Raw genomic sequence first — 26,641 nt, forward strand, 5'->3', positions numbered from 1 at the left:
CAGTTCTTTCAATTCATCATTTCTTCCATTTCAAGAAGTAGCATATGGACAAGAACCAATGCCACTGAAGGAAGAAGGTCAAGCTGCACTGCAAGCAGTAGGCAAAACCAAGGTATTGATAGAGTACCAATTAAAGTGATTCAACAGTTGATCAAGCACTGGAAGCACTTACTCATCTATGCCAGGATATTTGGAAGGCAGTTACTTGGCCAAGTGACTTGAAAGATCCATATTTGTGCCCCTCCAAAGAACGATGACCCAGCAAAGTGCTCAAATTATGGAGCAATATTGTTAACACCACATGCACTTGCAGTGGTACATTGACAGGGACCTGCCATTAGTTCAAGCTGGACTCAGAAGAAGATATGGAACAAGGTAGAGCAGATAGATCTTGGCTGAATGCAGAGAATACCAGAAAACATGGTTACTTGTGGATCATGGCAAACTATGGGTATTCCTGAGAGAAAGGGAATTCCAGAACACGTCATTGTGCTCATGCAGGACTTGTGGATGCATCAAAAAGCAGGTATGTGAGCAGAACAAGGGAATAGTGCATGGTTTAAAATCAGGAAACCTGTGCATCAGAGTTGTATCTTCTCATCATACTTATTCCATCTGTATGCTGAGCAAGTAACTGGAGAATCTGGATTTTAGAAATAAAAATGTGGTATCAGGTTTAGAGGAGGCTTATTAATAACCTTTGATATGCAGATGACACACCTGGCTTGCTGAAAATGAAGAGGACTTGAAGCACTTGTTCATGAAAAGCAAGAATTGCAGTCTTCAGTATAGAGCTAAACTCAATGTAAAGAAACCCCAAATCCTCACAGATTGAAGTTGTCCAGGATTTCATCTTGCTAGGATCTACCTTCAATGCCCATGGAAACAGCAATCAAGAGATCAAATGACTCACCACATTGGGTAAGCTTGTTTACAGTCGTGAAAAGCAGAGCTGTTACTTTGAGGACGAAGGTGTGCTTGACTCAAGACATGGCGTTTTCAGTAGCTTCATATGCATTTGAAAGTTGGGTAGGAATGTCGAAGGAGTATCAATGCATTTGAATTACGGTGATGGCAAAGAATAATGAAAGAAACATGGACTGCCAAAAGAACCAATAAATCGGTCTTGGAAGAAGTACAGTCAGACTCTCCTTATAGGTAAGAATGGAGAAACTTTGTGTGATGTATTTCGGACATGTTGTCAGGAGACCAAAGAGCCCCAATGGGGTGGTAATTACAGGTTGGGCTACTAACCACAGATAGCAGTTTGAAGCCACCAGCTGCTCCATGGGAGAAAGATGGGGCTTTCTACTCCTATAAAGGATTACCGTCTCAGAAATCCACAGGGGAAGCTCTGCCCTGCCATATAGGATCACTAGAGGTCCACATGTACTCAATGACAGTGAGTCAGGAGACCAGTCCCTGGAGAAGGACACCATGCTTGGTAGAGTGAAGGGGCAGTGGAAGGGAGGAAGACTCCCAGCAAGATGGATGGAGACCGTGGCTGTAATGATGGGCTCAAACAGAGAGACAGGTTTAAGGGTGGTGCAGATGAGGCAGTGTCCCGTCCACAGTCACTGTGGATCAGAACCAATGCAGTGACACCTAACATTGACACTGCGTGGCCAATAGTACTCTTAAGTACTCTTAATGCATTATCTAATTTATTTCTCTAAATGTTCCAGTGAAGTAGGTACTATTACCCATAGTTCATTAATGAAATACCGAGACCAGGAAAGCCTAAGGAACTTCTCCCGAGTGATACAGCTAGTCATTTTAAGAATCATGATTCAAACTTCAATCCTCAAATGCCGGATCTTGCATTCACATAACTAATCATAGTGCTTATATTAGAATGAACTTTAATTCAATTTTTATTGCCATTGAATGGAAAAAAGATGTGAAGTTGATAAGATAAAGACAGCTAAATCTTATATTGCTTCATCCCTTCATAGTATCCTTTAAAACCCCCAAAGATCTTAATAATTTCAAGTTCTAAATGTTCTCTCTCTCTCTTTTTTCTCTCACACACACATATGCACACCTATAAAATCTATCTTATTTTGTTATCCAGAAGATAACTTTTCCTTTATCCATTTGTTTCCTCCCACATACCTATATCCAACCCATTGATAATGACTAAGAGACAGATTTTGTTTCTTACCCAGCTCCTGAAACTGTCCTCTTCCCCTCCTCCCCCCAGACCAGCCCACCATCAGGGGGACAGGAAGAGCCCCGTGGCACCTACTCTCCTCACTGGTGTCTGACTGTTGGGGATCCTGACTTTTTAGTTCCCACTGCAGAGGTCACATTGTAGATATGAATGGTCCACGTTGACACTGAGCTGTCTGTCCACGTCAGTGGATTTTATCAAGGAACCCACTTCAGCTTAATAAGCTCGATAGTTTTGGATTCAAGGTACAACTGAGATCTAATATTGCTGCGACATTGGAACAAATTACTTGACCTAAACTTCAGACTCGCTTTCTGATCTCTCAAAAGGAGCTAATAAGGACTAGAGAAATGAAGGGTCTAGTCCGCGCACAGTGCCTGCAACATAGCTTGCTTTCCACTGCTGCACCTTCCGTTTTTCTCTCCCCTTTCACTCCTTCCTCTGCTTTCGGCTTCTATCCCGGTACCCAGAGCCCTCCTCCTGTCTCTGTCACTGTGTGCGCAGGGTGGAGTCATGACACAGTCAAGCTTCACAGACTGATCGCACCTCCCCAGCCATTAATCGAGTCGTTACCAGGAAAGTGCAGTCTTTCAAACTGACATGTTTACTTTTCACAGTATCTCCAGAGAGGACTCAGAATCCACTGGCCCGTAGTACTCTACTTTCTACTCGTCGGTACTCGTTCCCCAACTCTTCACCTATAGTCACGTCTGCCGGAGAGGAGAACGCTGTGGAAACCAGTTCCACTCTGGTCAGTGAAACCAGCGAGGACCCGCTGATCTCAGACATCAGGGCGAAAATGAAGGAGAGAGTCGAAAGAGCTCCCAAGCAGGCCTGGAGCAGCCCATTTGTGGAAAGTCAAATGGCAAAAAGGCCCACTCGACCCCACTCAGTCGATCTTGTTTACCTGGAGGCAGCAGGCAGGCATATGAATACACGTCCCCGACTTCTGGAGCAGTCCTCCAGCAACTCAGAGAAAGACCCTCTTCTTCGTGGTAGGTATCACCTCGTGGTTCCCAGCTCCTACTTTTACATTGAAATCTGGCACTTTTTTTTTTTATAACGGTGATAGTAACAGCAAAATTCCCGATTGAATGGTGGGTCTTACTCTAGAAGGTACAAAGACAACTAGAACAGACAGTCCTTACTGACAGCCAACTGTTGCCTAGCTTTGGATGCAAGTAGAGAACAGGTGTGAGCTGATAACAAAGCTTAATGATTCAGGTATCATAGAAGGCAATAATGAACTCCTATTATAAATGTTATAATGTAGAATGATATATTGTTACTACAATATGTATGTAGCCCCAGTAGAGTTGTTCGGTAAACACTGGGCTACTAACTGCAAAATCTGCTGTTAAAACCCACCAGCCGCTCTGCAGCAGGAAGCTATGGCTCACTGCTCCTACAAGATTTACACCCTCAGAAACCACATCTATCGGCTTGATTGGCTGTGAAATAGATATAAAATTTCCATCCCCTTTTATTGAGTACTCATGCTGTGTTAGACACTGGACGGAGCATTTCACATCACTTGATGAACTCTTAAGTATACTCAAAGGCAAATAGTATCATTATGCTTGATTTATAAACCCGAAACCTTGGTCTCATGGTGCTATTAGGAGTTTTCAAGTCTAGCCAGACTCATAGCTACATATGTTCTACAAAACTGCCCAGCCCTGCACCATCCTCACAGTGACTGTTAGCTTCGAGCCCATTTTTGCAGCCATTCTGCCAATCATCTCTTTGAGGGCCTTCCCCCTTTTCATTGGCCGACTACTTTATCAAGCATGAGGTCATTTTCCAAGGACTGGTTTCTTTCTTTCTTTCTTTTTTAAAATTAATTTCAGGGTAGGAGACAACTTGGCATCTTTCTGTTATTCTTTTTTCCCCCTTTTGATGCATTTTTAATTCTTGTTTTTTAAATTTTATTCTTGTTTTTATTATGTTCTGCTTTCTTTTCTTTTTTTTAACATTTTATTAGGGGCTCATACAACTCTTATCACAATTCATACATATACATACATCAATTGTATGAAGCACATCCGTACATTCTTTGCCCTAATCATTTTCAAAGCATTTGCTCTCCACTTAAGCCCTTTGCATCTGGTCCTCTTTTTTTTCCCCTCCCTCCCCGCTTCCCCCTCTCTCATGAGCCCTTGATAATTTATAGATTGTTGTTTTGTCATATCTTGCCCTATCCGGAGTCTCCCTCCCACCCCCCTTCTCTGCCGTCCATCTCCCAGGGAGGAGGCCACATGTGGATCCTTATAATCGGTTCCCCATTTCCAACCCACTCACCCTCTATTCTCCCAGTATCGACCCTCACACCCCTGGTCCTGAAGGTTTCTTTTGATAACATGCTCCTCCCTTCAAAGGAGCATTCTGGTTATAAACTCCCCAGGACATATTTGTTTCTTCTTTTGGAAGTCAGTAGTCCCTTTACTATTCTTTTTTGTTTGTTTTATTATCATTATAATCTTATTGGGAGCTCTTACATCTCTTATCACAATCTATACATTCATCCAGTGTGTCAAGCACATTTGCACATATGCTGCCATCATCATTTTCAAAGCATTCTCTTCCCACTTGAGACCCTGATATCAGCTCCCCATTTCTGCCCCCACCCTCCCCCATCTGCTCTCCCTCATAAACCCTTGATAGGTTATAGATTATTATTTTCATATCTTATATCATCCTCCATCGCCCCTCACCCACTTTTCTGCTGTGTGTGCCCCTGGGAAGGGGTTATATGTTGATCCTTGTGATCCATTTCCCCTTTTCTTCCCACACCCTCCCCTAATCCTCCTGGTATCTCTGTTCTCCTTGTTGGCCCTGAGGGCTTTATCTATCCTGGATTCCTTGTGTTGGGGCTCTTATCTGTAACAGCCTTTACTATTCTTCTCCAACACCATCACTCAGTTCTTCTCCAGTCTTCCTTTTTCGTCATCCAGCTCTGCCTTGCCTATGAGATGATAGAAAATGCCATCGCTTGGCTTAGGTGTACATTCGTCCTAAAGTGGCATCTCTGCTCTTTGAAACTTAAAAAAATCCTTGGGCAGCTGATTTGCCCAGTGAAATATGTGTGTCCTTTTCATTCTTAGCTACACCTTCCATGAATATTGATTATGGATTCAAGAAAAATGAAATTCTTGGCAAATTCAGGTTTTTTCCCCTGTGCTTATTATGATGCTGCTGCTGGGTAAGTTGTGGGGGTTCGGGTTTTTTTACATTGAGTTGTGATCTACACTGACAGCTGAGGTCTTTGATCTTCGTCAGTAAATACTTCAAGTCATCTTCACTTTCAGCAAACAAGGTTGTGCCATCTGCATACCTCAGGGTTTTTCTTTTTAATTAATAAATCATTTTATTGGGGGCTCTTACAACTCTTATATCAATCCATACATCAATTGTTATCAAACAAATGTGTACATATGTTTCCATCATCATTTTCAAAACATTTCTTTCTGCTTGAACCCTTGGTATCAGCTTCTCTTTTTTCTCTCTCCCCCATCCTCTTACCCTTGTGGGCCCCTGATAAATGATTATGATTTTAATATCTCACACCATCCGCTGTCTCCTTTTTCCCATGTTTCTATTGCTTGTCCCCCTGGGGGGTGTTATATGTGGATTTTTGTGGTCAGTTCCCCATTTCTTCCCCTTCGCCCCCACCTCCCACCTCCCACCTATGCTTATAGTATCGCTACTCCCATTACTGTTCCTGAGGGGTTTATCTATCCTAGATTCCATGTGCTGAGAGCTTTTATCTGTACCAGTGTACATGCTCTATTCTAGCTGGATTTGTAAGGTAGAACAGGGGTCACGATATTGGTGGGGGGCACTAAAGAACTAGAGGAATGTTATGCATTTCTTTAGTGTTATACTACACCCTGGCTTGTTCATTCTTCCCTTGTGACCCTTCTGTGAGGGAATGTCCAATTGTCTACAGATGGGCTTTGGGTCTCCACTCCGACCTGCATCATTTGCATCAATATATGTGCTTGTTTTAGGTCTTCCAATGCCTGATACCTGAGCCCCTTGACACCTTGTGATCAAACAGGCTGCTTTACTTCTTCCATGTGGGCTTTGTTGCTTCCCTACTAGATGGTTGCTTGTTTAATCTCAAGCCTTTAAGACCCCAGATGCTATATCTTGTAATAGCTGGGCACCATCAGCTTTCTTCACCACATTTGCTTATGCACCCATTTTGACTTCAGCAATTGTGTCATGAAAGTGAGCATCACAGAATGCCGGGTTATCAGAACAAAGTATTCTTGCATCGAAGGAGTACTTGAGTAGAGACCCAATGCCTGCCTGCTACCTTGATAGTTCATGTTTAAATATATGTTCCAAGACCTATATTCCTATCATTATGTTAACATATTTATTATGTGCATATGTGTATGCCCATATTTATACCTCTGTAAATGTCTTCTGTCTCCTAGTTCTTGGACATATGGTTGAATATTGACCAATTATTTTTGATACGGTGATTCTGTGGAGTCCTTCCACTGCCTTTAGATACTTCCTCTGGCATTTAATATTTTGCTCAAAAAATCCTTGTAAGTTTCCAAGTGAAGCTTACATTTTTCTTCAGTTCTTTATCTTAAGCATGTTCTCTTTCAGTTTTCTAACTCTAAGTCTTTTCAAATATCATTGTGTATGTTTCGTTACGTTCTTGGACTGCCTTTGGAAGTTTTAGGTTGAGTTCTTTGACTACATTGTTTGCTCCATTGGCTTTAGCAACTCTGTGTTCAAAATCAAGCTCTCATGACAGCCACTGTGCTATTTTCTTTCTCTCTTGTGGTTTCGTAGTGGCCTTCTGGTTTCTTCGCTTATGATGGATGTTGTTTGATGTCATTCCACAACGTATCTGCTCTTTAGTCATTAGAGTTCAGTGTGTCAAATCTGTGCCTTAGATGTTCTCTAAATTCAACTGGGATAAACTTGTGTAAGTCAGGACTGACTATGGAAACAAATTCATATACACTCATACATCTGTAAGAAATACCTTTATATAAAGAATAATTGTATATTAAGAAAAAATCCCAGCCCAGTTCAGCTCAAATCCATAATTTCAATATTAGCCCATATGTCTGATAATAGTCTATAAATTCCTTTTCAGACTCAGGCAACACATGCAGTGTCACTGAATGCAGGAAGATCACAGGCCAGTGGGTGGAAATCATGTGGATCCAGTGGCAGTGGAAGCAGCTCAGTGCGGTCATGGGTCGCCAAGTAGCTTCTCCAGCTCCAGGGCTCTGGTTCCTTCAGCATAGCTCCATGTGGCCTGTTAACAGGAATGTCCTGCTGGGAGAGTATGTAACCTGCCTCCAGGGAGGAAGACAGGAGTTCCCAGAATCCTCAGGAGATGTCCATGCCCACACAGAGGTCTCATTGGCTATGCCGATTGACAGACTAGATTCCACCCCTTTCCTCAAGTTGTCAGGAGATTAAATAACTGCCACAATACACAGGTCATTATTTACTTCTCCTAGACTTGTTTTAGGGATCCCTGGTGATGTAGTTGTTACACATTGGGATGTAATCTGGAAGGTCAGCCATTTGAAATCACCAGCCGCCTGGAGGGAGAACGATGAGGCTTTCTACTCCCATAGGGAGTTCTAATCTTGGAAATGCACACGGGAAGTTCTACCCTGTTCTATAAGGGTGCTATGAGCGGCCATAGACACACTCAGTGGCAGTGAGATTGGTTTTATTCTGTCTGTTTGTTTGTTGGACTTGTTTTAATTTTCTTCAGTTTCAACTTGAACTTGATATGAGGCATTAATGGTGTGTTCCACAACTGCCCCCTTGACTTCTTAGGATGATTAGTTTGGGCTTTTCCACCTCTCTTTAAACAGATGTCAGTCTGATCCCTGTGTATTCCCAGCTGGTGAGCTTATGTTGTTTGAAAATTTGCAATGAAGTAGTTTGTCATGTAAAATTCTATTTGATTCCCAAATTCATTTCTATCACCCATAGCTTTTCTTTGTCTACAAAGCCCATATGTCTCATATTGTCCTTTGTTTCTAACACCCATATTTTCCAATCCAATGTTCAATTTTGTTTCCAACTTTTGCATTTCAATTGCCAGTAAGTAGTGATGCTTCTTGGTTGTATGTTGGGTATACTTCCTATTGAAAAGTTTGTAGAATTTATTAAACTCCATGGCTGTAGTGATTCATGTACATGTTAGAACAATAGTTTTATTAAATGGTCTTTCTTGTAGGCACATCGATATTATCTGATCACATATAGCATTGTTTCAAGATAATCTTGAATATAATGCCACTCTTCTTGAATTGATCACTCCAAGTATTGTAGCTACAGCTGTCTGATCCAAAATGGCCAGTCCTAATCCAGGTCTTCTCATGAATGCCAGGGTACTGATCGTTATGCGTTCTATGTAATTTTTTCCATGACTCCCAATTTTCCTAGATTCATACTTGTTAGTTTCTGCACGCCATCAGTGGATATTTTCAGATGCTTCCCTTATTTTGAGTCATGTCCCATCAGCAAATGAAGGTCCCCAAAGCTTTGCTCCATGCACACATCATTAAGATAAATTTTACTTTGAAAGGTAGGTCTTTCCCACTCGGATTATTAGAACCTTTTCACCTGAGGGACTCCTCTCTGGGCACGATATCAGACAAAGTTCTGCTTCTGTTCATTAGTTTTCAGCGGTTAATCCCTCAGAAGTGGACTGTCTATACCTTTGTGCTCGTCTGTAAGATCTCTGTAAAACTATTTACAATTGATGACCCTACTGATATTTGAAAATTTGTTGGCATATCTTCCAGCATTACAACAACATGCAAGCTATCATAGTACATCCAACTGCGAGACAAGTTGGGTTGAATTCATATCACAGAAAAACCTAAATGGTGATGAGGTGTCTTAAAATCACATCAGTAATAGAAGGCATGGTCAGAAGTAAGAATAGCTTAGGAAAAGTGCACTGGAAAGAGCGAGCTTTGGAAACAAGGAAGCACTCAATAAATAGTAACAATGGATAAATGAGTTAAGGAGCAAACTTAATCCCATTAACAACCCTACGCAGTAGGTAATACAATCCCCATATTTTTTATTCCCGTACAAAGAGGCTTGGGCCAGGTGGGGTACCACGTTTTGAATCTGATAACCTGACCCCCGATCCGTGTGTAGTACTGAATTATAAACCATTATTTGGTTCAAGGCAGGCCTAGGTGCATTTAAAGCAAATTTTGCTGTTCCAAATTTCAGATCCACTTTCTCTGGAAGAATCTTCATTTACTCACAAATATTAATAATAGTAGCTAGGTTATCTGCCAAGGCTGAGGATCTGAACCAACAAGTGGCTAACAAGCATCTCATTTCCACTAAAAAGAACATTGCCTCTCGAAACGCTCTTATTTACCTGGAGCTACTGCTATGGCATTCTATCTGAATCTTCAGGAAAGGATTCTGACACTAGAGAAAGCAGATTCACTAGCAATCTTGCACTGATGGACTTGGGAGTGTGCGGTGTGTAGTTTGAGGTACCCCTTAGAGAGCTGGTATAGAACAGTGTGAGTTGAACTTAATGAAATTACTTAAAGATAGGTTCTGTGAGGAATGTACTATGGATCTGGATTGTCACATAATTTTTGAATTTGTGAGTGTTCCCGTGGGTTATTTCCATTTTCTAAATATCTAAATACGTTATTCAAACCCCCTGAGAGAATGCCTTTTAAGCTGTGTGAATTGCTAAGACATTAGACCTTAAGGGGTAAGTCAGCGAACAGAGTTTTTTCAGTTGAAAACATTGCTGTGTGTCACCAAGAGAATTCTGACTCACAGCACGGAGTCGGCTGAAGGCTTTGTGGGAGCAGATGACCAGAAGTGGTTGCCTATGGACCCACTGGTGGGCTCCAACCATTGACCTTTTGACGAGCCACAGGTGCTTCCCCTTTGCATTCTCCAGGGCTTCGTTTATGAAGGGATCGAAGAAGTTTATGGAAAATTCCATGTTTTTAATTCCATTTTCCAAGGACTTTTTAAAGCTCCCTCATACACGTCATTGTGTTTGTCAGTTGCCAGCTGGTCTATGCAGACTCCGTGTGTACAGACCAGAACAGGTCCACGGTGTTTCCAAGGTTGTGGCCTCTCCGAAGTGGATTGCCAGACCTAGTTTCCAAGGTCCCACTGTATGTGATTAAACCTCCAACTTCTGATTCCTATTCAAATGCTTGGCTTTGCTCCACCCTTCGTTTTATAGTCTCAGGCTGTGTTGCTATTAAACAACAACAAGATGACGTCATCTCTCACGTTGCATTAAAACCCGAGTTGATTTTGTTCTGAAAAGACTCGCATTTAAGAAGGTCTTGAGTGGCGTGGGAGAAAAATGCAGAACAAAACTCAAAATCATTAAAAAATTTAAATATCAGGCTAGAGACTCATGGAACTCCCCCAAATTATGTTCCTTGGTCCTTAGTGCTTAGTCCTTATCCTTAGTCCATGGACAGGCTTGGAATTGAACTCAACCCATGGCTCAATTTTCAGTGAAGCAATAGACAAAGAGAGAAGTACCATGAGGAAGGGGTGTACTGTTTAGAACCATCAACCATTTGAGATCCAAAGGGTAGCATTTATCTAAGAACAAAGTCCAGAGGGGTTAAAAAAGCAGGACTGGAAACCAAAAACAGAGGCAGGAAGTGGGGTAAACCATGCTGTGTGAAGGGGATTATAAAAAATGAGGTTGAACAAATGTGCATGCATTATTGAGGGGAAAACTGATCTGCTTGGAAAACCTTCAGCCAATTCACAATAAAACAGTTTTTAATGCATGTGTTGGTTTCTCAAAGAAAAATTAATCAAACATATTATTATTGCTATGTGTGTGTTTTGTAGACCAAACAGTAGGTTAATTCCTTGTTTCAATTTCCACCTGGTTTCCAAATAATCCATGAAGCAATTTCTTCTTGCATTTGTAAACTATCTTTGCTCTACAAGGGCGGCAGATCTGTTTGCTTTTACATAATCAGAAGCCCCCTTATAAGTTATTAACCCATAAATGTTCTCCAATCTAGCGGCCCATGTTAGTTACTTTGATTTCTCTTGAATCTTGCGCGGGCTTAGTAAAATACGTTCAGGGGATGAGGGATTTTCAGCTCTCAGGACATGAATGGCTCTAGCATTTCTGTTTTTTCTGGTAGAAAAGTGAGAAGAGATGGCTTGGTGAGGACCATGAGAGGAGGCCTCCCTCGTCTTTCAGTCTTTCAGAACATCACAAATGTGCTCTTTGACGTCTAGTCCTCAGGGACTCAACCAAACCAAACCAACCAAACAAACTCATTGCCATCGGGTTGATCCCATCTCAGAGAACACGGTAGGGCTGCCCCTGTAGGTTTCCAAGCCCAGGACTGCAGATCTTTATAGGAGTAGAAAGCCTCATCTCGCTCCCTGAGAGAGGCTGGTGGGTTTCAAACAGCTGACCTTGGGGGCTCAGAGCCCAACCCTGGGTCACCAGGACTCCCCAGCCATAGAGCTTTAAGTTCCCGGGCGTACCGATGGGGCCCTGTTCATCAGCGCCTCCCTGCTTCTTTCTTCCAGTGCGCACACGAAGGCCCTTCACAGCCTCCAGCCTCCGCAGAGGGGACCTGGAAGCCCTGGCCCTCTGGAAGCCCAGGGCCTCCGGGAGCTCCTGGGAACTGCAGCCAGAGCAGAGGACGGCCGCTGGAGGAGGCGCTCTGGCCAAAGGGCTCCCCAGCCAGGCCGGTACCCAGAGCCACAGAGGCGCAGTTACCACGACACCAGAGATGCTCCCCAAGCATCCCTGTCTCCCAGGGAAAAGGGGACCCAGGGCGGACACCCCCCTCCACGGCGGCGTGACAGGCGCGTCCATTCCTCAGCTGGTCCCCGCTGGCACACACGTCTCCTCGGAGAGGTTAATAAAGGTTTCCTCCGCTCCCCCCGCCCGCCCACCCGGGCGTTACCATAAGGCTTGTTCACAGGCCCCTCCTTGGCCCAGGGTGAATGCTCCCTTGCATTGACCGCTGCGAGGGGATTGTTCTGTGAGGGCCCCCCATCCTCCAATCAATGCCTGCCCGGAACAACAGGCAGGGCCTCAGATGCACGGGTTTCCACAGGACCATTGTCAGGCTTTTGTGGGGCAGTTTTGAACCTAATAAATAATGTCAAAAGTCTCTATCACAGCCAAAAGTGTTCCTTTGGAAGCATTTCTCATGGTATTTTTGTTCGAGGTGTGTCCCGTGTTAGAAAGAATCTGGGTCTGACAATAGGGATGGGGTGCATCGCGTGCCACTACGCACGGTGCCGCCTGGGGGTGGAAGGACGCCTCTTTGTTTGGCTTTTGCAGGTAAACGGCTTCACTTGCCAACTGGGGCTTTGGTTTAAGGATGTTTTCTAAGGGCCTTTAGAATTTCCAGGCCGAGGTTTGGAAATATAATTGAATGTTGGTAATATAATCGTTCACATGAAATCAGAGGACTCCTCGGTGCTTACAGGAATTCTTCAGGCTATGTTAAGGTTTTCATGTCAGAAACCTGAGCCTTGATCCCAGCCTGAGCCCTACAACACTTAGAACTGAGCTTCCTATCAAAGAGATAATGAATTTTCCAATTCAGGATAGGAAATGCTAGGACAGTGGGGGGAACTTCTGATTAACCTGGTCATCTCGGGGATGTTTTGGCTCCAAGAGTTTACATGGCAGCTTTTCAAGGTGATGCGATGAAGAGGCCAGCCTCATCAGATGGTTTGATGGGTCTTGCTTTGGCCCTTTTAGGTCACTGAAACATACCTGCAGAGAAAAGCACAGATCAGCGTGGCCATGCGTCGTCTGCAGGGTTGCATTCAAAAGCCTCCCCTGTTCCCCACTGCAGAGTCTAACTCATGGAGGTGCCAAGGGTCTCACCCAACAGAAAGGAAATATGATATCCAATAACCGTTTAACGATTACCAGTCTGCATAGTTCTTTCACGCCTGGTTTCTTTGAATCCCAGCATTCTCTGAGCAGCGTACTTTAAATGATCATATTGCTGAATGTTCCTGGTTCAAGATTAATATAATCTTATCCTACACGTGTATTTGAGGATCCTCGGTGACACGTGGCCTGCTAACAGAGACTGACAGTTTGAATTCGTCTGCTTCTGTAAGGAAGGACAGTCTCAGAAATTCTGTAAGGTGGTGTTGCTGCGGCTATCCAAAGAAAAAACCAACTTCACTGCCATCAAGTCAATCCACCTCTTAGTGGCCATTTGAATGGACAGGGAAGAACTGCCCCCAGGGGTTGCAGAAGGCCACTGGTTAAGGCAGTCAAAATCCTCACTGATAGGGTAGCTGTCAGGCAGAATCAACTCTCTGGGTGGAAGTGAATGACGTGTTGATTATACTTATTTTATGGCTTTGTTATAAGAGACTGTGGTTGAATGGTAGTTCTTATGGCTAATGGTCATTGCTCATCTGGGTTCTCATGACAACTTCATGCCTTTGGTTGGAGAAGAAGTAACATGGACAAACTTGAGAGAGAACAAGAAGGAGCAAGCCCTAGGGGTATAGTGGATTGCGCATTGGGCTGCTAGCTTCAAGGGTAGTTGTTTGAACCAGCTCTTCCATGGGAGAGATGAGATTGTCTGTTCCTGTAAAGATGTATAGCCTGGGAAACCCCAGTAAACAGTTCTACTCTCTCGTATAGGGTTACTATGGATTTATATATATATTATATGTAATATTTATATATTTACAATAACAGGTATCCTGAGACATAACTGAGAATTAAACTCAAAATTCCATTCAAAGCGAAATAAACTCAAAATTACTGAGAAATAAACTCAAAATTCCATTCAAAGTGAACTAGGATCTGTGGAGACTGGTGGGATTCCAAGTAAGGATTTCTTTTCAAGGTGCAATCTCTGAGTTGGGAAACTAGCTGATCTAGTCCAGACCACGTTTGGACAGTGACAGAGGAGGGGCAGCTGACTCTGCCCGTGGCCCTTGTGGGCCGAGGAATTCACGGCCTACTGTGTACCAGAACTCAGATGCAAAAGTACTCATGTGGATGCACACAGATATTTTCCAATGTCACCAATTCTGAAAACAGCACCAAATTACAGTCATTGGGCATGTGTTACTTTAGGAAATAAGTATTGTGTATTCATGTATAGTACTGGCATGGAGGAACACAGTGACATTCTGTGGTATAAAATAATCGTTACATAGGTTCTGAATTACAGTTTGTTTTTTCTTCTTGGCATGTGATTTGACTTATGATATGTTATCAGATACTATAAGTGTCTTCTAAAGAATATAATATGCCACTCCATGGAAGAAATGTGCTTTGGATGTTGTATTGGAAAATATATATTGGTGAATTAAAAAATAGCTACATGGAAGAAATGACATATTTAAGACACTATCTAGTAAATATTTTAAAGTATACATCTCATAATATTCACAGATAAATCATTAGAACCATAAGACCAAACCAAACGCTCACTCACTACCATTGAGTCAGTTCTGAAGATTGTCTTGAGATTGACTAAAGACGATTGTTTTATACTAGATGAGAGCCCTGGGGCACAGTGGGCTGTGGATTGAGCTTCAAACCACCGGCCTCAGACTCACCAGTAGCTCTGCAGTACAGAGATGAGGCACTAACACTCTGACTTTTCGGGTTGCCATGAGTTGGAATCTACTCAAGGCATTGAGTGCTTTAGATTTGATATGCCCCGTTGCCTCTGCTGGGGACACACCCTGAAGAGTTCATTTGATTAAGTCTAATGGAATTGGTGAGACTTTGAGTTACGGCACAATCATGTTCTGGGTTATAATCCTTTAGTTGTGATCTGAGATCCCAAAAGGCCAAGTAAGGGAAAATACTATAGGTATTCCTTTGGTGTCAGATGTGACTCAAGCTGAGATGAAGAGATTTATGACCTTCGTTTATGTTTATCTTACTTAGTACTGCGAGACATGTATTTGACTGTGGGATGTTGTCTTGGACCTTCAAGAATAGTGCGTAATGCATGTTCCAAGCATGTCATACCATTACTTAATTCATTAGACACTCCAGGGCAGAGTGGTTAAGCACACAGCTGACCACCTAAAGGTTAAGGGTTTGAACCCACTCAAACCCAGAAAGTTGCGGAGGAAAGACCGTGGTCCTGAATAGTCCAGTTACTTAACTATGAAGGGCAGTGGAAGCTCAGAGAAGAGCTGTCACTTTAGGTTGGCACAATCATAGAAGGCTTCCCATGGCAGGATTTGAACATGATTTTGCAAAGGGGATGATTTGAAGCAATGGCATAGGGTAGACCACAAATCCAAGATATGTAAAATGAGAGGCAGATGAACTTCTGTGATATCTGAATATCTTTTACATTTTGATACCTTATTCAGGACTTCTCTAAGGAAAAGTTTTAGATCTGTGACTGTAGTTAGTTTCAGAACCTTGCTAACAGGGTCCTTAAAATGTGTCAGTAGTTTTTAAAGCAATCCATTTTCAGAGCAAGGGAAACAGCATGGAAATTTATTCTATAAAGTGAAATATTGATATGTATACATAAACTAATAGGTTGATACACACAGGAGAGAAAGAGGAGGGTGGCATTGGGTTCATTGAAGGTAGAGGTAAGGTAGGCCTAATTCTTATCCTTTTGAATTCTTTGAAAAGTGTTAACTTAGACAAGTTGCCTGTTTGCTTAGGCATAATATGTATATACGGCTTTTGGAGACTATCCCAGATATTTTTTAAAAGTGTGAATCCACCTGGGAGTTTCTTTCAGAATGAGTAGCTTTAAACTGAAACAAGCAAACAAAAAAAGCCACTTTACTGTTATTGACTCTTAGCAACCCCACAAAACAGAGTAGAGCTACTCCTTGGGATTTCTTCCAGGGAGGGGCTAGTGGGTCTTGAGCTCCCAACATGGTTGTTGGCAGCTTCCCAGCGTCTACCCTGCTACCCCACCAGGACTCCTTTCCGGTTTCCCATGCTTCCCGCTTCCCTAGCTCATCAACTGCTACTGCTTAAAGAAAATTTGGCAGCCAGAATTCTGCCTGGTATTTAAAAGGACTGTGTAGGGATAGATTAATTTTAGACTTCTGGAAGAAGCTTGGATTTTAACATCTTTACAAGTGAACACTTGGAGGAGGGAGGAAAAAATGAGGAGCTGATACCAAGGGCACAAGTAGAAAGAAAATGTTTTGAAAATAATGATGGCAACATATGTACAAATGTGCTTGACACAATGGATGGATTGTGATAAGAGCCTCCAATAAAATGGTTTCTTTAAAAAGGTGAACACTTTAGGAAGAGATGGGGGAATATGGCCGCCGGGTGACCAGCAAGGGAAGGTCTCTTCAGAAACTACTGAAGATGTGCCAGGAGGAAGGATATGCTGCTCTTCCTGGAAGTGAGCAAATCAACTTAAAGAATAAGTAGACCAAAGTTCCTTCAAGTGGGAGAGCAGCAATGCCTGGGACAGTCTCCCCCTCACCCCTGACCAGTGACATGAGCCACTTCTGTGAGTTCCACCCCTCCCTGGCACCCCACCGCTGAGGCATACACTGCTGATAGGCTTGTAAATATGTACAGCCATTGTGGAAAGGGATATGGCGCTCCCTAAAACAACTGGGAATAGAAGTACCATATAACCCAGCTATACCTTTGCTGGGAATATACCCCAAAGAAGTAAGAGACAGAGCACAGGCCCATGTCCTCTCATGTTCATATAGAACAGCTCACAACAGCAAAAAGTTGGAAGCAGCTTAAATATCCATAAATAGAAGAATGGACAGATAAACCTTAGTACATACAATGGAATACTATGCATCCCTGAAAAATAGTGATGACACCACGAAACACCTCTTGACATAGATGAACCTTGAAACCATGACAGTGGTCCATCACAAAAGGACAACTATTCTAAGAGTCCACTGCTATAAGGATAAACGCCAAGATGAAACAGGCTTCTGCTCCCAGGTCATGTAATTTTCCAATCTGATCCCCCAAGCACTGGCACAGAGAAAGAAGTCGGTGGTGCCCATGAACCACATATCACCCCCTTCATAGGTATATCTTGAAAACTACTCAGACAGAGGAGCCCTCATCTCATCTGGGGTCAGTTATTCAAGATTAGGGGAGAGGGAGAAGACCATTCAGTTGCTACCATACAACATCGTGCTAAGTTCACGTGAAATCAAGACACTCCTACGGAAGTGATAAAAACACCTCACTGGAAGTTCAAGTCAAGACATTGAGGTTGAGCACGTATGTTTCTGAGAAGGTGATTACATTTCTGCAGGTGGCTAAACCAGGTAGAGCAACCCCCCCTAGGGGAAAATGCATAACATTTCTTATATGGACCCAAGGGGTAGATTGTGCCCATTATTATTGTGTTCTTAATCAGACACTCTTGACCTAGTTTATATCCAGCCTTTGGTGACCCAGGCCGTGTGCTGTAGACAACTGGAACTTTAGGGTCTGATTTGAGGCTCACAACCTTCTTCATAGAGGCTGCACCAGAAGGAGTCCATGTGGAAACTCCTCTAAGCTAAGTGAGCTTTACCTCAAGCTTACCTGTAACAGATTTAAGGAACTGGCTTACTCCCTTGGATTTATGGCTGAAACACAGTAGTGTAAGAAGTCAGTGACTGCTATCTCAAGGTTATGGAATTGGCAGTCATTGGACTTTGTTTGGATCCCTTGCTTTGAGGGACCAATGAATGAATGGTGGCCTGGGACTATCATATATTTGCTATTTTAATGCTTTCTTTTCTTTCTTATGACATGTATTAGTTTGGTAGGTATGGTGCTTTCTTTGAGAAGGAGTGTTACTGAATGTACTATCCCCAACCACATTGTTCTTGAAACTAGTGTGCAGTCACTTGAGTTTAAGTCAGCAATGCATGTATTGGGGTCTGAAAAGACAGTCTATACTTATATAATTTCCTTTTCTTAACAGTGCTTTAAGCCCCCTACCATTGGATGAACAAATGACACACTATCTAGAGAATCATCTTATGGCCCAGGGGATGATTCATAATCTTTCTATTATCAAATGATAATGCATCTAAAGTTAAGCAGAGGCATACACAAACCAAAGACATAAAAATAGATTTCAGTCTCACACTTAACCATAGCCCTCATCTAAGAAAAATTAGTTCTTAAGACATGCCATGCCCTGCTTGATTCTCATTCTCATGAAGAGATCAGTTAAGACATGGGTGCTATAAAACAGTGTAGTGAAGAAATCAGGGGGAAAAAATCAGATGGTGCCCATCTGAGGTCTTAAAGGCTGGTCTCAAACAAGCAGCCTTTTAAGTGTGGCATTAACTAAGTCCTCATGAAAGAAGCACACCAGACTGTGTGATCCAAGGATTGCAAATAATAAAATCCAAATCAGAAGGAGGGAATGGTGTTAGAACTTACATTCTGAGTACCTGGTTTGCAAAAGGCTATGAATGCAGTTAGTCCATCACAAAAGGACAAATATTGTAAGAGTCCAGGGATTTGACTAGGCTATAAGACAGATATCTTTTTGAAGCCAATTATGGCAGATGCACTTAGGTTAAGGTGTAATACTTTATCATTTGATCTCCCTTTTGACCCATTTTAAAGTAGTTTCCATTTTCAATCTTTCCTGCTTTCTTTTCAATTGAGATTTTTCTTTGTTTTGTTATTGTTGCATTTTTGTTTATTTGATTATTTGCTTTTATATAGTTTACTGTGTAAAAATATGGGAGAAGTGCATCTATGGAGACAATAACTGGATTAATGGTACCTGTGAGTATAGCAGAAGAGATTACTGACTAAGAAATGGGGAGCTAATAATAATCGTACAAAAAGAAAATATTCCTAAATTGGGATTATGATTGCCTAACTCTTTTTATCTTGGTTGAACAATTAACTTGTATGATATGTGAATTATATGCCAATAAGACAATTTGTAAAAAGTAAACACTTTAGGATTCAAAGGGAAATTTTAATGATTTTATTAACAGACATATCATGAACCTTACTGGAAACTGGCTAATTGACAACCTGTAATATGCAGATGACACACATACCCTGCTGAAAATTAGGAGGATTTAAGACACTTGCTGATGAAGATCAAGGAATGCAGCCTTCGGTATGGATTCCAACTGAATGTAAAGAAAACAATAATCCTCACAATTGGACCGATAGGTAACATCATGATGCATGGAGAAAAGACTGAAGTTGTCAAGGATTTTGTCTTGTTGGATCCAAAATCAATGCTCACAGAAGCATCAGTCAAAAGATGCATTGCATTAGATAAATATGCTTCACAATCATATATTTAATCATAAAACAAAAACTCTTTGGAGGGTTGAAAAGCAAGAATGTTATTATGAGGACTAAACTGCACCTGACTCAAGCCGTGATAGTCCCAGTCACCCTATATGCACTTGAAAGTTGGACATGGTATAAAGAAGACTGAAGAAGAATTGATGCATTTGAATTGTGGTGCTGGAGAAGAACATTGAAAATAGCATGGACTCTTAAAAGGACAAACCAATCGGTCTTGGAAGAAGTACATCTGGAGTGCTCCATAGAGGCAAGGGTGGGGAAACTTTGTCTTCCACATGGACACGTGATCAGGAGAGAGCAGTCTCTGGAGAAGGACATCATGCTTGACCAAGTGGAGGGGCAGTGAAAAGAGGAAAGCTGTCAAGGAGATGGATTGGCCCAGTGGTTGCAACACTGTGTCCAAGCACTGACAGCAATGATGAGCAATCCTGATACAGAAGGAGACAGTGTTTCCTTCTGTTGTGCATAAGGACACTATGGGTCAGAACCAACTCAACGGCACCCAACCACAACAACACAGCTATCCTGTCTTCAAAATGAGTGCTTTTCCCATATTGTTAGTGTTGTTGTTAGGTGCCATCTATTTGCTTCTGACCCACAGTGATCCTACGTACAACAGAATGGAACAATGCCCAGTCCTTTGGCATCCTCCCAATTGTGACTTTTGCCATGCACCTATTTATATGTACTCAATAAAAACGCTGGCTGTCAAGCTTAATGAGTATGTAGTACTTGCCATTTAGGAGGTTTTGACGCATCAGTCCTGTGGACGGCGAATGAAAAAACTGGCTCTGCACCATGCTTACACTCATCCCAATGTTTGAGCTATGGTTGCAGCCCTTGTGGCAAGCAATCCTTTTATCTGGTGACCCCTAAGCCTTATATCCTTATTCAAGGACTGATCCCTTATTGTAACACGTCCAAAGTTTGCCAAACGAAGTCTTGTCATCCTTGCTTCAAATCCAGATCTCAGTGCAAAGGGAGACCTGACACTGGCCCAGAGTCGCGTATCTTGTGTGAGGCAGAGCCAGGTCACAGACCCAGGCAGCTGAGTCCAGTCTGCCAACCTGCTTCTGCTTACATCAGCCTTGGGTACCCAGACTTTCCTTCTACAGGGGATCTGAGAAATTACACAAAACCAAGAGTAATGATTTAAATGCTCCATTCCCCCTGCAACCCAATCATCACACAATTGCCCACCATCATGAGCAACTAAACTAGCCATAGTTCCTAACGCATATCTAGGACATAAAGTTCTTAAAAATGTAAATAACCTGTCTGAACTTAGTACAATTTACATATTTTCATCATTTACAAAAATCACCTTTTCTTACTTTTCCCTAAATTGTGTTCCTCTTTTCTAATGTACAGCATGGGTGACTGTCTATTAACGAATCCTCTGTGAGTTAGCCGTCTTCATTCTCCTTTGGGGTGACATCAGTATTGCGTCCTAGTCCCTTCCTTCCCACACCTCCCCTAGGCTCAAGTGGGATTGTTTGAAAACGAGAGTTTGTGTGTGTGTATGTGACTTTAACAATGTTCTGTTCACATGTCCTTGCATAGACCCAACAATTGCTTGTTGACCCATTTTAACCTCTTTTGAGCCTCATCTTCAAAGTGTAACTGTCCTTGACAATGAAAGAGACCTTCCTATTGTCTGGTCCTTCCAGGCAATCTTTAGCACAGAGCTAAATGGCTTTCAGATGGAGGAGTTGGCTGGAGACAAAGTAAGCTGTTGTTCCTAAGTGACTTTGCTAGTTTCCCCTTTCTCTCTTAGAATGGTGCATTTCTGTAGGAGATGACAGACATGTTGACAGGTGCAATATGCTTTGAACTGCTGTGTCCGATAATTCTTTTGTCTTGGGTTTTCCCAGCAGAGTGGTACATCTCCTTAGGATGCTGAGATGCATATTGTTTGCTTTTTATTTAGTGTGGCAAAGCTTCCTTCCCACTTCCCCCACCTCTTTCTAAGCCCTTTGCACGCACGTCACTAACCCAGATGGGAAGGCAAGCTTTCTTTGGTGCAGGCACTTCCTACTCCCTCCTCCCCTGTTTGCCTCAAAATGGAAACTGCTCTTTACATTGTTTCCTTTTTAATACTAAGTAAGAAGGAACTAATGAACGAAGGAAGGAAGAAGGGAGAGAGGGAGGGAAGAAGAAAATAAAGAAGGAAAGAAAGAAATTAGTAAAGGGTTCTAAGTAGTGGACATCATTTTATACTTGATAACTGTTGTTTACAATTTGGAGCATATCCTTTCATACATTTTTCTCAGCTCGCCCTCCTATAGAAATATTTTAGCCAAAAAAAGGGTCATGCCACCTACTCCGTTTACAACCTAATAGCCCCATCACAGTGATCTCTTTGAAATTTCAATAATAATCATCTTTATTACAACTTCACATACCTACAGAGAATTTCTTGACCAGTGGACCATAATTTAATTAATTAGTGAATTAATTCACACTCCTGGGACATTTTAGTTACTCCCCGCTGTCACGCTCATTAATATATTTTTACACATGTACTTTATATACTCTTATTGCCAATTCTGGGTATTTTTATCATGTAAATTCAACAAACATATTATTGGTCAAGATGTGTACAGGGGCTAACTTTTGCTATCATCTGCCAGTTCCCAGGAAGATTCCTAAGTCTTTTGTCTGATGAGCACTCTGACTTTATAAACTTAGAGAAAAACAGAGTAACATTAGAAGAGAGTTAGTCTTAAAAAAAATAGATACCTGCGATGCTAAATTAAATAGATTTTCCTCTTCCCCTTTCATCACGTGTATGAAAACTCAATCTGCACATGCCTGGGTATTGGGATAGTGGGGTCGACTGATGTTCACTTGAAAAATCAGAATCGGCTCAATTTACTGCAGGAACAGAAAATCAATGGCTTCCAGTTGTGTCCCAGAACAGCGCTGACTGTTCCCTATTTTGAGGTGTAAATGGAACCTCACTGCAACCCCATTTGTGCTTCTGGACCACCTTTCGTTGTATTTTGATTTGCTGCCTAGCACCTCAACCCAAGTGTGACTAAAAAGAACAGGCTGAAACAGGCTCGGAATTATTTATTTTTTTAAAGAATATAAAAATAGTGATGCTACCTATCTCTAAGTGATTTTACTCTTTTGTTTAAGTACATATATTAACTTTACCTATATTAATATATAATATGTGTATATATTTAGAACTTAGAACTTTCTGGAATCTGGAAGATTGGGATTTGAGAATTTTTTCTAACACAAGAAATAGTTAAAGAACATTTTAGACATTTTGGTTATTTAAGTATCTTTCAAACCCTTCTTACTTGCAAATAGTTACTTTGTGAATTAGAATCAACTCTGTCTTATCGTACAATGGCAAGAGGAAATGAATGAAGAACAAGATATGTCACAGCCCTGACCTAGTTACATCTGGTTTACAGAACATTCAAAATTCAATGTAGTTGTGCTGAGATAGAGCATCTAAAATTCAGGTTGGGGGTAAAAAAAGAAAAGACAGACTTAAATTTAAAGATTATATATGGAAACTAGTCAAAGACTTTGAATTTTTTAATAAGGGCACATTACTTTAACTAGATAAGGTGTGAGCCTTATATGTCATTTTTATTTCCAAGGTGATTCCTTTTGCGTGAACTGTGTGGCAAACTTATCCTGTCTAGTGGGTCCCCTCCCTCTAGTTCTTCTGTGTCATTTATACTCCATGACTCTCCATCATTTGAACGGAAACTTCCATATGAAGTAACAACAAAAACCCAATGCGGGCTGTGAATTCTGCTAGCCCCTGAGCAGTTGAAAGTCTCTTCTGCTTCAGTCCAAGCAGCAGGACACCGGGAGTTGGGACTGCGTGGGTCACGTGATCCATTGACCTCTCTCTGGGTTCTGTGACTCTGCTTCGTAACAATTGATTAATGGCGTGCGGTAACTTTCTGGCCAAATCGCGTCAGTCGCCTGAGTTTGAAGACTTCCTCATTATCTGAGGCCATTCACTGCTGCCCTTAGGAAATTTTACTCACAAATTAGGTTGAACAAAGTCTTCTAAAAGAAAATTATTTTCGGTGTTTGGTCATCGGGAAGCAGAAGGCTTGATGGTCATTTACTGCATTGAAAAGGGGCATGGGAGACAAGGCGAGTAGAGGGCCGGCTACCGTTCAATCTTCCTTCCTCTTTACTCCAGGGTTTTTTTTTCTTTGTCTTTTTCTTCCCTAGAAGAGGAATGGAACACATTACCACGCAAGGAACACATTGCCCTTCAACTTCTCTCGTTTTCAATTAGAATGCTTGTTTTTTGTCTGTGACCGCGCTGTTGTGTGCGCTTCCTTATTGAACATTAGAATCCAGTCGTCATGGGGGTTGAGTGACAGGTGCTCCTGGCTGTCCACCCAGTATTGAGTCTCTTCTAATTATTAACAGAGCCCCAGTTCTGTTTATGTATTTGCCAGTCGGAAACTCATTTTAATCACATATCCCTATGATGATAGGGTGCGGAATCTATTTTTTAATAAAAGTTTTATTGATATAACTTACATATTGCAATATATCCATTCCCATACAGTTCTGTTGTTCCTTCCCATTTGGTAGGGTTATTCAATCATGGATGCTATCTACTCCCACTTTTTCCCCTTCCCCCACTCCCTCCTCCCAGACCCTCAGGGGACCACCACTCCTGTCACTGTCTCTTGGGTCATCCATCTTGACCTTCATGTACCTGGCAATACTAAAAATGCAAATAAACATAGGCAAATCTAATGTGATCAGTGAGATAAAACACATAAACTCCTTACTAGTAAGAGGAAGACATGCTAAAGTCTGCCTGGGGCTGTACGTTTTCAGCACCCTAGAAAGCCTCATCTTTCTCCCAAAAGCTACAGGAGGACTTGACCACCAACCTTGAGGTTTGTAGCCCACCTGGGGTTTATTTAACCAACTGGAGCAGTGTGTCCCAAAGTGGACGATACTGCCCCCTGGGGGAGCACTGGAAAGATCCAGGTAAACTGTAAAAGTAGGTTACCTACATTTGATCTTGGATTGTGGGCTTTAGTACAGAGGTTTTAATTGCCTGTGGATAGGGTAGGAATGGGCAGGGTGCACTGGGTATTTTTTTTCTTCTGAAAAGAGGGCACTAGGTTAAACAAGTCTGGGGACCTATGAACTAGAGGTAAGCTGAACGCTACTGGACAAGCTGCCATGTTCCTCATCAGCAGGACGGTGCAGCTGGCATCCTCTGGTCCTGGCTTTCCTCCCTCTCCCAGCCTGCAGCACAGACCTACTGAATGCAAAGTGGTTGGTGTCAGTTACCCAGTTCTGCTCCTCACAGTCTCTGGTTGGTTTGTAACCCTGTTCTGAGCAACGGAGCATTCAAGAAAATCTGTTGAGCTTCTTGGGGGGAAATCTCCCCTCTACACTAAAAGAGAAGCACTTGAGAAGCTCAGAGCAGGGGTACCCAATTTTTGTTCCAAATGAGCAAAGAAAATCCCCAAATTACCAGATCAGATGTATGCGACTGCTGACCAGCTAAGTAAACCAACCACCTCCAGACGTCTTGTTAAGGGAACAGAAAACATTTCTATTTTTAAGCAATGGTTAGCCAAATTTCTTATCTCTTGTAACCAAAAAACCATTACAACTAATATGTGATTATGTGCCTGGCATTGCGTTCAGCATTTTTTAATCATTATATCATTTCGTCTCAAGTGACCTGAGAGATGGAGTCTCATGTGGTCCATGAGACTGTTGGGCTAAACTGCTTGGTTGCTAACGGAGAGGGTAGAGGTTGGAGTTCACCTGGAGAAACCTCAGAAGAAAGGCCTGGTGGACTATCCTCCAAAGGAGCTATCCAACACCTTCTGGAACACAGTTATAATATCTCAAAGGGGTGATGGTGAGTCAGGATGGACTTGAGGGGACCCGAGTAAGAAAAAAATTCTTCTAAGAGATAACAACAATCATCTCCCTGCTTTTTTGTAGCTAGGGAAACAATTTTGAGAGCTGAAATATCATACTCAAGTCATAGACTGTTAGCAACCTTCTGATGATGACTTATCTTCCCTAGGGGACAAGGGGTATCAGTCCGTCATCTTTTTCCTTCTTGTCCCTGTGTGATAGCAGGAAGAACATGAATCTTCAATGTCAATGGATTATGGACCATGGAATAAATCAACTTTGTGTTTCATTTCTAATTAAAGTTTCTATTTTTCATCTCATTCCTTCGCCAAGCCACACATCATTAACAAGCGATGCTTCCTGACAAAACAGCCTGCTTTCCTCTTTTCTGAATAGATATGATGTCTTGAGAAAATTAGCCATTGATTTGGACATTTCAGAAATGGAAGAGGCCCTTGGCTCTTTTACAGTTCTTGATAATAGCTCTGATTAAGAGTGCTTAGGTGTTCAGACTTGATGCTAGATGAGATTTGCCATTTTAAATTCTTTTGAATCCCGGTAGTCACCAAAATGGTGACTTTAGTAAAGCCAAAGCAAAGCTCTGAGGCTAGACGCCCCCTACCCTCCAAACCTTGAAATAGCCTTTTAACAAACTGTGTATTATAGTTTCTTTGGGAAACAAACACAAAAAAACAACTCTTTTGAGTTACTTATATTTTTCTCAGATTCAGTTTCCCAGACTTGGCAGGAGACCAGCTACTCACTCGTTCTCTGACACATTCACTCACATACAAATCACTGAGCAGCTACTATGGGTCAAGGAAACACGTTCAGCAATGGAAGCAGAGGTAGAGGGGAGATACATGTTTCTGTTAGAGCGCAAAAGAGAAGAACCTAGTGTTAGTTAGGAGGTCAAGAACAAAAAAAGTAGAGGAGAAGAGGATTGGCTGATTGGAGAATCCTTGAGAAGGAAGCACGTTTGGCTGCTTAAGGACAGAGCACCTGGTGAACATGAAATGAGGCCAGATCTTGAGGACCTTGAGTCTTTAGTAAGGATTTTCATCTTGATAGCATTTTCATCTTGATAGCATTGACAAGCCCCTGAAAGGTGTGAAGTAGTGGGGTTCACAATGAAGCAGAAGCTTAGAGGCCATACAACTGGGTTCCAGGGGAAAGCCAGTGGCAACTTAGACTTAACATTGTAGAAATGTGTTTAAGTGGACAGTTTCGGCTACTGCCAACCACTAGCATTGCTGTTCTTTGTCAATGCC

General features: G+C 42.1%; 1 protein-coding gene across 1 annotated transcript; it reads left to right on the forward strand.

The window, feature by feature from the left end:
• Positions 1–447: 447 nt before the first annotated feature.
• On the forward strand, positions 448–12,186 carry C6H12orf42 (chromosome 6 C12orf42 homolog). Its single transcript, XM_075553204.1, has 3 exons — positions 448–526; positions 2,791–3,168; positions 11,747–12,186. The coding sequence occupies exons 1-3, from the start codon at positions 448–450 to the stop codon at positions 12,184–12,186; spliced, it is 897 nt and encodes a 298-aa protein (XP_075409319.1).
• The last annotated feature ends 14,455 nt before the right edge of the window (positions 12,187–26,641 follow it).

The sequence above is a fragment of the Tenrec ecaudatus genome, chromosome 6 (genome assembly GCF_050624435.1).
Source record: "Tenrec ecaudatus isolate mTenEca1 chromosome 6, mTenEca1.hap1, whole genome shotgun sequence".
NCBI classification, from domain to species: Eukaryota; Metazoa; Chordata; class Mammalia; order Afrosoricida; family Tenrecidae; genus Tenrec; species Tenrec ecaudatus.

Excerpts from the sequence above, each read along its gene's own strand:
- C6H12orf42 (XM_075553204.1), top strand. The coding sequence starts at position 448 with ATGGGTATTCCTGAGAGAAAGGGAATTCCAGAACACGTCATTGTGCTC. Across the intron at positions 527-2,790 it reads GTGGATGCATCAAAAAGCAG|TATCTCCAGAGAGGACTCAG; the intron begins GTATGTGAGCAG and ends TACTTTTCACAG. Across the intron at positions 3,169-11,746 it reads GAAAGACCCTCTTCTTCGTG|TGCGCACACGAAGGCCCTTC; the intron begins GTAGGTATCACC and ends TCTTTCTTCCAG.